Raw genomic sequence first — 14,222 nt, 5'->3', positions numbered from 1 at the left:
AATACTGCCTCATCATCGTCAGGAAAAAATTGAGGCTGGTTTTTGGGTGAGGTTATGTTGTGGGCCACTCCTACTCCATTGTGGTCCCTACTATACAGTGCTATCGTACTGCATGATACCGTATAGCCTAAGTAAATATTTCGAGGGGCAAATTTTTCGAGGTACGTTAAGCAATGTTGAAAATAGCGGATTTGCATGGGGTCTAAATATTTCGAGGGTAAACTTTTCGCTGATAACACCCAAAACCGCGAAATCAGCGAAAATTTTCCCCCTCGAAATATTTAGGCTATATGGTAAGTGAAGTATGTGAAGCCATGTATTGGCGACAGCGCGAACCTATAAAAACGAACATCACCCGTTCGAAGTCTACTTCAAGAGAAAGTTCGCGAGTCGGTGCGTTTATCGAAGCAATGAGTATAAGTCGAAATCTGAACGTTAACGGAAGACAGAATTCACTGAGTTCTGTATACAGCAGTTCAATGGAGAGTTTGTCCAGTTCACATGGTGCAGACTTCGATCAAGAATCTCTTCAAGAATTGACTACCTCATACACCATCCCGCGGTTAAGGACTAAAACCTCGGACTATGATACCTCTGCTGCTGAGTACGATGAAGATAAAAAGCACAGCAAAAAGAGTGCCAGAGTAAGAAAGGTAAGAACGATACAGTAGCTATCATTATAGTCTAATTACACTGCCCCTTGGGGTAAATAACGACCTGAAATTTAGTAGGTCTCACCTCTGAAATTATTTTTGAAAAGTTGAAATGTTGCCTTAGATTTTGTAGCTAGCTACATTTTAAAACACAAGGTCGAAGAAAAGATGAACTGAAATAATTATGTCTTGAAAGATAAAATATGAGTAGTTATCATCTTTCTATCTTACCTACCCTTAATTCCTTAACAGCCATGTGAAATAATATCTTGCATAAGTGATGTCATCAATTTGTGTCTGTTCTTCTAGACATTCTCCTGCAACAGATCATCAAAGCTAAAGAAAACTACTTCAGGGACTCTGCCACATGGGCCTGATGCTGCAGAAATGATGGCAAGACTAGCGTTGTTAGAGGAGCAAGTCAGAATGATGGGGAAAGAATTACACAAGGTAGAAAATTTGTTACGTATAAACATTGCATACCTAGTCAGGTAGAAATCAGTTAGGTATACCTTTTATAATGTCACAAATATACCCATACATCTTCCTGTAATCCTATAGGAAAGAGTGTACAGAGAAGAGTTGGAACAGAAAGTTGAGGATCTTCAGTCAGAAAATGAACAGTTGAAATTAGAGCGAAAAGTTGCAGGAGACCAGCTACAGAAGTTCTACAAGAAATTCTTTGAGTCAATAAACTCAATTCCTCCATATTTAATGCACAATGGACCATCAACATCAATGCTGAACAACGGTACTCTTTCCAAGAAAATCAGTGGAGCAAGCATCATCTCCATAACTTCACAGTGAGATGAAGCAGTAAGATTTTCGGGTGAAGATGCAAATGCTGTGGAAGAGGAGTTGGGATGCTGAGTATTCCCCGACCTATATTGTCATGCCTGTCATTTACCTATAACTTTTCAAGCTGGTGTACTTACCAGTTAGAATCTCAAAGTAACTTTTCTTGATGGTTTAGCTGCAGATGCTGAAATAAATTGAAATGCTACATTTTTCATTTTCTCATAAGTAGTTAGTTGTTGGACAAACACTGAACTAAATACACATGCACATGTTGGGTAGCCAATTTCTTTATGCTATTAATTATTACTCAATATGCTATGATTTGTATAATTTTTGTGTCAATATCATGCTTGATATCAGAAGATACGTAGTTGTTGCTACATTATTTCGTAGAGAAAAATGGCATGAGCAGTTGAGCACCTGTACCTAGTATAGCTATGTATATATATGCATCAATTCTGTACTCACTGTACTGGAGGTGAGGGAGGATATCACTACATACACATGCCTCAAGCATCTTGTGGTAATATTGCACATATGAACTTGCAGACACTTGCCATGTTTACAGGAGGAGAGATCATTTGCATAAGATCTGCTGTAGAAATTGAATTTGATGATGTTACAAGATTCGGCGGCCCCAATTAGTACCAGTGCTGATGTTAGAGGCTACTAACTTGATACATTTATTTTACTGAGTAGCTATAATGATTATACAATAAAGTACCAATTAGAAAAGGTTTGGTGCAGTGCTGCTTGCTTTGTTAAAAATGACTTCTCCTATCACAGTAGTGTAACTACCATGTTCAAACATCTTAAGTGGCCACTACTTGAACACCAAAGAAATTTCTTAAATTTGATAATGTTTTACAAAATATTACATGGTCTTGTTGGCATTTCATTTACACTTATACCCCTCTCAACACCTACCCATGGACACAACCAACGTTTCATCACCCCTTTTGCTAGAACTGATACATGTTTAAATTCTTTCCTACCCTCTGCTATCAATTTGTGGAATTCTTTACCCAATTCATTAGTTGAACTGGATGATTTAAACCAATTTAAAGATGATTTATCCTCATACCTCTTCTCAACAAACTGATATTATGTATGTGTTTATACTCTTTCTGTGAGTTCTACACAGTAATTAACAATAAAAAATAAAAAGTACATAGTTAGCTAGGACAGACTTAGGTTATCAAGTTATAGTGACTTCTAACACTAGTACTAAACTGTATATTGTGCACAGGTAGGGTTGATTGACATCACTACAAGTGTAAAGAGTTGATATCACTGCAAGTGACATATTTATACAGTGGAAATATATTATGCATAATACCTATAAACATGTAGTGCATGTTGTCACTGGTAACAGAAAATACTATTAGCAAGTAAACAGCAAAGCCATCATGCAAAAGTGTCAGTCTCACGTAGCCACACCACAGGTAAATAGTATTTACCTGTGGTGAAACTATAGTTAACAAGGCAACAACCTTTTGGAACAACTTCATCAGCAAATTGTTTGCAACATGATTACAAACTGAGTAATTTCAGAGCCTCTATACAACAGTTAAAGGATTAAACAACGCACATGAGAAGCCTACTGAACATTTACTGTGGGTTGGGAACACCTGCAAACTACACATGATTTCAAAGTGCACAACCTTTAATACCAGAGCACCAGACAGGGCACTTTCTTGCCAAAATGTTTATTATATGCACAGGTCCATACGTATATATCCTACGTGCTAGATAGAATATTTATGGAGTAAGTCGCTTATGAACATTTGTATATCATACTAAATTTCTAGCATATAAAGTGTTGCTATTTTATGTAAAAACAAGATAATGATTCAGTGTTGTCTGCACAGAGGATTTAACACTGTCAGCAACTTGTTTGTGTAGAGTATAGGAAACTGACCAAGCAAAAAATCTTAGCCAGAAATGCACTTTTTAATATATACTCTGAGTCAGTGTGAGTGTGCAGATCTATGTTTATGGACATAATTATCTGATTCAGTGCTAATGTAGTATATGTGTATAGCTGTGGTAATTGAGTGTGCATACGTATGTATGTGCACTATCATATGGTATGTCTGTACAGTTAGTGTACGAGGGTATGTGTTTGTTTGTGTGTGTGTGTGTGTGTGTGTGTGTGTGTGTGTGTGTGTGTGTGCATGTGTGTGTGTTTAAAATGTATAGTCGCTTAATAACTATACGGTAATAGCAAACTTTAACACAGACAATTAAGGCTGTAAAAATCTGTTGAGACATATGATTTCAGTTGATCCATCAGTGGGGTACCTGTTAAACCCAATTTAGGGTGTAAAGGATGTTAAACAGGAAACTGACTTCTTTTATCTTTAGTAAAGTCATATAACATTTAGTGCAAGCTGTTAGCTGATATATGCTAGTTTTGCATTGGTTTGCAGAAACAATAGTTTATCAAATACTTTTATTGCATATACTGAGGATTTCTGTCTTATTCTGGGTAGCTACTTTGATAAAAGCGCTAGACCAAAAAGTAAAAGTTTTGACTTATACACAATTGATGATGGAAAAATCAACTTGATGGTCAACCCTTCAGCATTATCATATGCTGCATATAGCTCAGATCGTTAATATACAGTTATAGTACAGTAGTTTTAACAAGTATACACTTGAATGCATTTCTATGGTTGAGCAGTTGGTTTACCCCCTCAACTCCTTTACTACAAGTGGTATCTGTTATGGAATACTCCTCACTATTGTGTCATAGTGTGACAGACCTTCTTCCTTACAAGTCATGTGATCATCACTTAATGGGACAACCTGAGTGGGTGTCTGGTCTCCTTAACTTGTATCATGGAAATGAGATTGGCAGAGTATATGGTTCAGCATATGCCAAATGTTTAGGTCTGATGATTAAATCTACCTACGGACTATCATATTTCTCTGTCCTATGTTTGTAATGTGTGAGACTTGCTACCTCAGACATTACAGTTATAGCTAGCTAATAGTTTTGAAATATGAAACTCAGTGAGTTAATTACATGTTTTAGTTTCATAATATAGTGTCTGCTCAGCTGGGATAGGTAGTTAATAGTGGGACTTCTTTTAATGAAGTTTTTGATTTTCTGTGAAGTAAAAGCGGTAAAATTCAGCACTGCATGATTTTAAACTGCAACATCATTATAACCAATGTTTTTTAGCCAGCCACAAGTGTGCATTCTCCAGTACCCTGTAGGTTAATAGCCAGGGAAGGTTCTTGTATGGTTTGTCACTTGTGAGACATGTATACATTTATATACATGTTGCTATACTAGGAAATCATTGAGTTGTTTGCCTTTTTCAATAAGTGCATTATTTACTAATGCAAATGCTCTAGTCAAGTTTCCAGATTATGTGTCATTTTGGAATTGTATGATACACAATGTTCATTGCTCTTCCTACTACCTATGAATAAGATTGCATGTTATAAGGGAATTCAAATTGTATGGAAATGCAAGCACAAGCTATGCCTGATTCACCATAAATGATCTTGCGGTAGATTTAAAGGTGTCTTGCATGCATAAATGACAGAGAGAAGGGCTTTAGTCCCCTCCCACTTCAGCATGAAATCTGTTTAAATACACTTTTAAGAAGCCACAAAATGATCAGTGTACTCTAATAGAATGTAGAATATCCAAATACTCTAATAGAGCAGTCAGAGCTTTTAAAACTATGTTCCTAAATTAGTCCTATAATTCAAAAATCGTCTCAGGACTGAACTTGTTACTTGTTATGTCAGTATGTAACTTGTGTGACTCACCTGGCATTCTACCAAATGCTTATATTATATACTCTGTATACAGAAATATAGTCATATCAAAACAGTATTTTGAAAAGACAGTCTTCCTGCAGATAGGCCAACAAACTCTGTTTTATGTTTATTAGTTGAAAATACTTCAAATTATGTCCATGAAGTTAGTTATGATGAACTCTCCTCCATCATAGAGGCAGGTGCACAGACCTCTTGCCACCAGTGATTCCATACACTGGTCACTAGCCTCACTCACAACAATGCAACTTCCAATTCCTCTGAATGCTTGGTTATTTCAAATGAAATAGTAACAGGGTGTTCCTCAGTGTAATATACTACTGGGAAACCTCCCATGCATGATAAGACAGTAGCTTGTATTATCAAATGTTTTGAGGCAGGAGTCTGTCCTAGTCATGGGTGATTTTCCTAAATTCGGTTACATATTACATTGAAGGTGTATTGTTGCACATTAAATAATTATAATTTGAATGTCTAGGGTGATGCTGTTTAATTAGTGCAGGGTCCATTTTTAAAAACATTTCAAAAGCTTTCTTGTAATTCAAGGAATTGAGAATTGATTAAAATTATTAACAAATGGATTTATTAGCCAATTGTTAAATATTTCAGGCATCAAATGTGCCCATATTGGTGATTTTTCAAAATTTGCTTAGCGACAGTTGTAAGTAGTTAACTAGCACTCTTTAGTTCCAGTACACACACAATACTAGTTAGTGTTACATGTGTATATATTTACATGTGTTATGTCAACGCTTACACACTTGTAATAACACATACACAAAATAACCATATAGTGTTTACAATTGTTTATGTGTTAGTACAGTATCTTTTGTCTATAGATGTAATGAATAGACATAGCTGTGGGGCACATATATACTCATGTTATATAAAAGTGTGTGTGCGTGTGTGTGTGTGTGTGTGTGTGTGCGCGCGTGTGTGTGTGCGTGCGTGTGCGTGCGTGCGTGCGTGAGTGTGTGTGTGTGTGCATGCGTGTGTGTGTGTGTGCATGTGCATGTGTGCATCAACATTTATCTTGTGTGTGTTGCATTCTATTAGAGGTTATATGCAAGATTGTTTGTTTTTAGGTATTAATAAAAGTTGCACATGTTCCTTTGTCTTTTGATGTCCAATCTGGAAGCGTAGTGTAACTGAAAAGGAAGGTACTTCTTGTTACATGATGGAAACAGTTGAAGTATATTAGTATCCCACTGCCTACATAGGTACGCAGCTGACTGTTAGATTCATTCTGACTCCTTGCATGGGTCTTCCTGTTATAGTGGCAAGGATATGTTTTAATGATATGACAGTTATGCATGACTCATTTAAAATCATCTTTTATTGACTACTTTTGTTACTTCATGTAGGTTGAAGAGTCATTTAAATTGGTCACATGTTCATTGACTGCTACAGAGGATAAGTTTGGGATATCATTATTGAGCTGCATTCTCTGTGATGAAGTTTGGTCCACAATGGTATGTATACACGTGTTCTGTGTGACTGTATGAATACTTGTATGTGCCTGTATAGTATGTGCAAAAATATACACACAGGTGCACATTTCAAGTATGTATATGATGTCTGTATTTGTATAGATTTAGAATACCAGATTTGCATATGTTTAATTACCACGACAGTTATGGCAACCAAGCTACACTGAAGAATCTAAACTGTGTGCGCTTCTGTGTATAAACTATGTAAATTTTATGAACTTTTGTGGCATACATATCATCATTGTACTAAGAAACCAACTGTTTCCTAGAACTAACCACTCCACAAATAGATACATATAATATGGAGTAATATGAACAAGTTGACAGCAGATGGACTACACCATGAAAACAATTATTTAAAACAAACTGTTTGCAACATTACTGATGGGGCTATAATATTACTTTACAGGTATTTTATAAATACAGATGTACTTATGTTGTATGTACACTACATTAGCTGGAGCTATGATGTATCAGCTCCTTAGGATAATATCAGCTTTACAAAGTAACCAACCAATCACACAGTGGCACACACCACACATGTTGAGTAAAAGGAAATGTAACTGAACCTAATATTGGGACTAACTGATTATGCTCACAATTTACTAGTTTGCAAACAACTCTACTGAATGGGCTATATTTTTTTCATTTTATACTTTGTTTTTTCCATTTTATGAGAAATTGATCTCTCTGAATACATGTATATATCCTTTCATTACAACAAGTACAGCATGTACAGTCATTTACACTACAGCTATGAAATTAAGTTGAACATTGCTCTCAGTAATTCATATTAGTAACTGAAATGGTTCATTGTTCCATGTGGATCATTTCACTACATCAGTGTAGTCTTCCTATAATACTTGTTGTTTATGGCTTCACTGCATACTTGTATGTAATAAGGAAGGACATGTGTTGAGGAGGCTTCATCTGAACAGACATACACCTTGCTATGCGGTGTTCTTATTCTTTACTGTTTATCTGGTTGAAAGTATAGCTACTATGAATGAAACAAGCTTGTTCTCTTCTCTGGCTTCATTATTTTAATGCATTTCAGTTATGTGTTTCCAAGTGGTGTAGACTTGATAGGAGAACAGAATGACTTTAAAACAAATGTAGTTAACTATAGGATGGTTGTATCCCAAGAAAACAGATAGATTTCAGTGTTATGAACAGTGTAGCAAGCACCATGGCCAATGTTTGTGATTTTTTTTACATACCAAGGTGAGTCGTATAAGCTCCTAAAACTATATAAATTTCCTTGTTACCTATATATATATTAAACATACCCATATTCCTGTCTTTTTAAAATTTGTCACATACAAATGTGATGTTTTAGTGTGTTGAAGGAATACCACGGCAAAATATGTGAACCATAGACAGGTTATAGCTATTTCTATAGAAGGTTTAAAAACATAAATTGAAGTTCTGTTTATATATATACATATATATATGGATTTTCTCTGCATGGAGCACTATATAAATTTTGTACCTTTATACTTTGAAACTTTGCAAGATAAGACCCCCCTAAAAATAAGCTGCTAGTAACCCAAATGTATAGCTAAACCTATTAGTCCCACTAACACAATGTTGTTGCTACTACCACTACCCATGTACCATGGTAACCTGTAACATTTATAGTGTTTCCTAATGTACAGGTGACCTTATGTACATTTCTAAGAAATGATGGTAGGTTTCACTATACATTAGTCATGGTATATAGCTAGCACATACACCAATGTATTGGCCTGAGGAAGACATGCTCAAGTAAACTGTCCCTATTATTACATAAGACTCGGGGGAAAAAATGTGGTAGACTTATTGGTTAATAATGATATAAACTGTTGAGTGTGAATTCTGTTTTGATGACCACTCTACTATAATTGTCTAGCTACACTACACATACACTGGTTAATAACAATTTGTAGTTATATATCACCACCCATATAGTTTCTCCATTGATAAAGTAGTGTTATCATGTGATACTGTGTTAATGTTCTCAGCACATGATGTATTGCGGTACATGTAGAGCTGGCAATATCAAAGACTAACACCTGGTGCTATATTCACTAGACTGTATAGTCTTAATCTGGGAGGGTCAGACTTATAGTAGGGTTGTAATTAAAGTCATTTCATTAGTCAAAATATGTCTTGGGTTGACCAGAGTCTTGTGTTTCTTCCCAAATATTAATTTGTACAAGTTCCATATTTTAACTATGTATGTATGTACATCATGTATGGGTAGGCCTATATGGATCACAATCTCAATTCTTTACACACCTCAGCTGGTCTTAACTATTTAATAAGTATAGGTTAGGAACTCAGCCCAAGGTTCTTCACCATTTTAGAAACCAAGGAACTGAGGCAAAGCCAAGGTCTCTAAAATTATGTGAAGAACTGTTTCTAGAGCGTGGCTCGGTGTTTATATACCTTTGAAACCCACAACCAAAACAAGTTTGTTCTAAGTACATTTTGCTAAATACAACATAACGAAGTTGCTTGAAGTCTGAATAAATTAGCTACTCAGCAGGTTTCTAACCACTCAAGGAGGTTTATAGTGATATAAGAGACCTCATTAAAGATCAAAGCATACTATGCATGCCATGGGCTAAAAACTGCTAGAAACTTTAAAGTATCCGACATATCTAATTATGGTGACGTATGGACTTAGAACTACAGTCCCTTAATTGATAATTATCATTTACACCATTACACTATCCAGTTTTTTTCTATATTCTATAGATGTCTACTGCATATCCATGTTTTAGAACATAGTGGCTATTCTCACTCTCGCATTCACATATGTTGCTTTGAATTTAGATATTTATTGAACGTCTTTGAGGTAATGCTGTAACCGTGGAATAACTTAGTATAGATACACTCCAAGCAAAGGAAACCTTTTGAGCTATGAGACTGGGCTTCTTGCACATGCAGTGCTGTAATTGTTTTCTAATGACTTGTACAGTAAAAGTATGCTGTTGTTAAATAATTGTGCTGCTTCTTCTAAGCAGCACAACTCATCCACATTGTAAGGTGGTGACCAACCCATGTACAGTAGCTACATGTAGTATTTACGTAGCTACATATCACACAAGTCTGTGTAGTCTTTGGTATGCTTTAATCATGTTCTTTACTCTTATATGCTCAACAAGTTTATTGTGACAGGTAAGAGCGGTACCTTGTTTGTATCATCTTGTTAGTTATCAGTTGTATTGTGTATGTAAAGTGTGCACAAATGTCAATTTTAATTCTGACACCATCTTAACCTAATATGGTCTGACAACCTCTCACTGTACATGATATTGAAAACCTCACAATATCATTGGTGTAGCCAGGACTCCATTAGTGCAGCAAGGTGTATATATGGGCTCTTGTTACAGCTAGCTAATCATAACTCTTTTGATTTCACTTCACTGCAAAACAGGTGCTAGTTGTTCTGTGTCTCTTGGTAACCAAGTATGATGTAATGATATATGTGATATATTATGTCTTCTGTTATCACTATTCATAGTTTTCTTCCTTCTAATATGCTAAAATATAACATGTCGTATAGTGTATACATGCTTTTCTGAACTCATTGCCTTGCATTGAAAGGTTTCATTCATTATTGCAATGTCAGTAACTAACTGTGTCTGTTGTACTCATTGATATGTGTTTCTATGTTATGTCATACATAACTCTCCATCTGTGATTAATCACATGTAACCCATTTGTTTGTCACATGTCTTGTAGCATAACAGTATTTTAGCATGCTATACTGTAAATCTGTGAGAGTCTTTTCCAGATTATGATGTGTACAATAGAGCACTCACATTATCCTATAGAGAGGAAGCTCACGTGTGTATGACTATTTGTATTCACTGGACCAAGCACGTCACTTGCATGTGGCAGATATTAGTAGTGAACGTTACTACTAACGTTTGCCACATTACTCACTATTTTTTTGTGTAGTGAAATTCACTACTAATTTGGGCACATTCACAGACCTCCTATATAGTAACTATCAGTTATTTACAGCCACAGTTCTCTTTTGTGACACTGCATGAAGATTCAGTAGTTCAGGTAGTCCAATTGATGAACCATCAAACTTCATAAACATAAGACACACACTCAAGGTTGCAGAAAAAGCTATTTAGTTACTGTGACAGGTGAAGAACTGTGCCTTGATGTCAACCTTGTTGCAGTAATTTGAATTCTTTGTAAGTTCTTATAGTTGTATGCTGGTACATATGTATGCCCTTTTATAGTAATATAGTGCTTTAGTAGCAGACCATCATGTCTTGTTACAATTAAATAGAGAAGATGGATCACTTAATGTTGACAGATGTGTTGCGTGTACACTCCTGAAGACATTTTTGATAGGAACACATCTACGTGTGATTATATGTGGAAATCAGTTTAGAAAGAAAAGTTGCATATATGATATACCTGAATAAATTTCGTCAGTCACTACATGAGCACATACACACATAGCCTCAGCTTCTGCTAATTGATATGCTGAAATGACAACTATCATAACCTGTGATATAATTAAATGGGATATAACTTCACACTTCATTTTTCCCTTTCTTGTTTCTCCCTGTGTACCTACACACTCCATATACAAATGTATACCTATATGTACACACAGTACATGCCGTAGAGAATTGATTACAAATTTGAATTTAGGCCACTCCCAGGACTGAGGTTATTTGACCCTGAACAATAGGGTGAACAATAGCTTGGATCAAACTATGTGTATACATTTGTTCAAGTTAGCTATATAGTTGTCAATGGCAAGTTTGGTAGCTAGTTTTTAGAAAGAATGGCTTGGTATAAGGCTTAATCATTATGTATTTCTCATCCACCACTAACTGTGTATACACTGAAATATACTAATGCTGGAAGAATTGCCATTTCATATTATTAAATTTTATCTTAATTTTCTGTAACTATTCAAAATAGCTATGAAGAGGATTCTTAAACTGAATCAGGAGTTGCTAAAGCTATAATTTTTCATCCATCCATTTTTTGAGGTTGCCACCTAACCCACTTTTTTTCTTATACTACAGATATTATCTTTTGATTATAGTCTACATATCATCATAGATATAATATCTATGATATCATTTAGAATTTTGTTGCTGTCCAAGGAGTCGGTACCACTACAGCTAGCTACGTTCCTGTGATTGTGTAGAAATGGAATGTATACCTGTAGTGACGTAATATTACGTAATTCACGCAACGTATAAAATCGATACCCAGTGGTCCTGCAGTTCACACAAACTAGACATAACGATGAGTATGGGTCGAAATCTTAGCACCAAAGGAAGGCAGAATTCGCTGAGCTCTGTATGTAGCAGCTCAATGGAGAGTTTGTCCAGTTCACACGGCGTGGACGGTTGGTGGTCTCCTAAGCAAGAACTGACGCCAACGAGTAATGCTCACACCATCCCGCGGTTGAGGACTAAAACCTCGGACTACGATACCTCTACTGCAGAATACGACGAAGATAAGAAACACAGCAAAAAGCATGGGAGAGTAAGAAAGGCCTTCAACAGATCGTCAAAGCTTAAGAAAGCTACTTCAGTTGATAAAGAGACTCTATCACACGGGACTGATGCTGCTGAACTGATGGCAAGACTAGCCTTGTTGGAAGAGCACGTCAGAACGATGGGAGAAGAACTGCAAGAGGTAGGAAAGATGTGGGACGAATTTAAATGACATGATGGCTTGATGCACGTGGGCTTGATGCACGTGGGCATGGCTTAACTAGCTATATCTACCAATAATAAATATCACAATTTATACACTCATCTTTAAATCTTATAGGAAAGAATACACAGAGAAGAGTTGGAACAGAAAGTTGAGGATCTTCAGTCAGAAAATGAACAGTTGAAATCAGAACGAAAAGTTGCAGCAGACCAACTACATAATTTTTACAAGAAATTCTTTGACTCAATAAACTCAATTCCTCAACAGTTAATGTACAATGGAACATCCTCACAAAACAGCAGTACCATTACCAAGAGACACAGTGGATCAAGCATTAGCTCCATGACTTCACAGTGAACTGCTAATGAAATGTATAGAATCCCATACAGTGACAAAGGGTCTTGCTAGAATTGTATGCATCCTGTTATTGGTTCATGTATTCTACTACAACCCAGCATTGTTGTATACATCAAGAATCTCAATTGACTTGCAAATGGAGCATGTTAATGTTTCTGAATGAGTGAAGCAAAACAGACCCTAGCTGGCTTTTTAAAACTAATATCTACACAAGTTTTTAATTAGCAAATACAGACAAACTATACTAGCTACATAGACTATTTATAATACACTAACATATATGGGAATATATATATACATGCTATTTGTATACTTTTTCTTTATGCTGATACATGAATATGTGACATATCAATTGTTATTAATTTGAACACTAAGGTTCATATAACCAGCCATTGTGTTGGCTGGTGTTAATTGAAAGCAACATGTATCTTTATAGTGCTATTGGGTATACATACGTAAAGGAAAGCATTTGGCTCTTAGTTTATTGTCAGAACAAATACTCAACACTTATACAGTTATACACATTTGTGAAATAGAGTCTGCATTTACTCCCAAATTGTGTCACTGTAGTAATTGCTATGGTAACACAATAATATTTGTCATACACTATACTTCTATATGCATGTTCTTTCTTTCGAATGATAACATAACTTTTTTGATAACATAACTTGTTTATCTACTTTACTGTGTAATGTGTATAGACATTTAGTAGTAGCAAGGTAGATTGAGACCACTAACAATTGTTGTAGTGTACTACATCATATTGCTATAGTAACAAATGACATATAACTACCACATGACTATATAGGGATATTGATGATCAAAGTTGTTGCATGTAGTTCTTAAAGCCAGATTACATGACTTTGTCACAGAACAAGTTAGTGCTATAATTTCAGAGTCAGCCTAGCAAAAGATTGATTACTATCTTATTAGCAACTGAACAAAACATTAAACTATAGTATAGCTATTTAGCTAATCCATTTAGCCCAGAAAATATCTTACCAAAATCAAAGGTGGTTTTCAGAAAGGTACGAGTTGCTGTGACATGATTTTTGTGGCTCGACATCTTCTAGAAAAGGCACAAGAACACCTGTTTACCATCTAAGAAATGATAATGGCTTAATGTCAAGACATTCCTTGTGGGGTCTGGCATTCCTCCTGGAATGCTGAAGATTATTATTAAGTCTTTTCATGAAGATATATATGCAGGCTGAAGAGGATGGTGGTGCATTGTCTGGATTTCCTTCAAAGGGGTGCAGCACCCTGGCACCCACACTGTTCAATCTTTGTTTTAGTTCTGCAGTGTCTACCTGGACAATTGGCTGTGATGAAGTTGGTGTACTGTCTTGTCATGGAAGGAAGTCAGTTGGTAAAAGAAGTCGGTTGGTGATAGGACATCCAAGTCTCATGCTAGCTGTTATAAAGGTAACAG

The 14,222-nt window shown here is 35.8% G+C and overlaps 2 protein-coding genes across 2 annotated transcripts; both read left to right on the top strand.

Annotated features, from left to right (window-relative positions):
* The first annotated feature begins 292 nt into the window (after positions 1 to 292).
* LOC136248280 (uncharacterized) lies at positions 293 to 1,836 on the top strand. Its single transcript, XM_066040081.1, has 3 exons — positions 293 to 653; positions 963 to 1,103; positions 1,215 to 1,836. The coding sequence occupies exons 1-3, from the start codon at positions 315 to 317 to the stop codon at positions 1,458 to 1,460; spliced, it is 726 nt and encodes a 241-aa protein (XP_065896153.1). The 5' UTR covers positions 293 to 314; the 3' UTR covers positions 1,461 to 1,836.
* A 10,149-nt stretch (positions 1,837 to 11,985) lies between these two features.
* LOC136248279 (uncharacterized) lies at positions 11,986 to 12,919 on the top strand. The gene is made up of 2 exons (XM_066040080.1): positions 11,986 to 12,412; positions 12,551 to 12,919. The coding sequence occupies exons 1-2, from the start codon at positions 12,017 to 12,019 to the stop codon at positions 12,788 to 12,790; spliced, it is 636 nt and encodes a 211-aa protein (XP_065896152.1). The 5' UTR covers positions 11,986 to 12,016; the 3' UTR covers positions 12,791 to 12,919.
* The last annotated feature ends 1,303 nt before the right edge of the window (positions 12,920 to 14,222 follow it).

Source organism: Dysidea avara, chromosome 3, assembly GCF_963678975.1.
Source record: "Dysidea avara chromosome 3, odDysAvar1.4, whole genome shotgun sequence".
Classification (NCBI taxonomy): domain Eukaryota; kingdom Metazoa; phylum Porifera; class Demospongiae; order Dictyoceratida; family Dysideidae; genus Dysidea; species Dysidea avara.
Note: the sequence above shows the minus strand (reverse complement) of the source record. Positions and strands in the feature narration are given on the sequence as shown.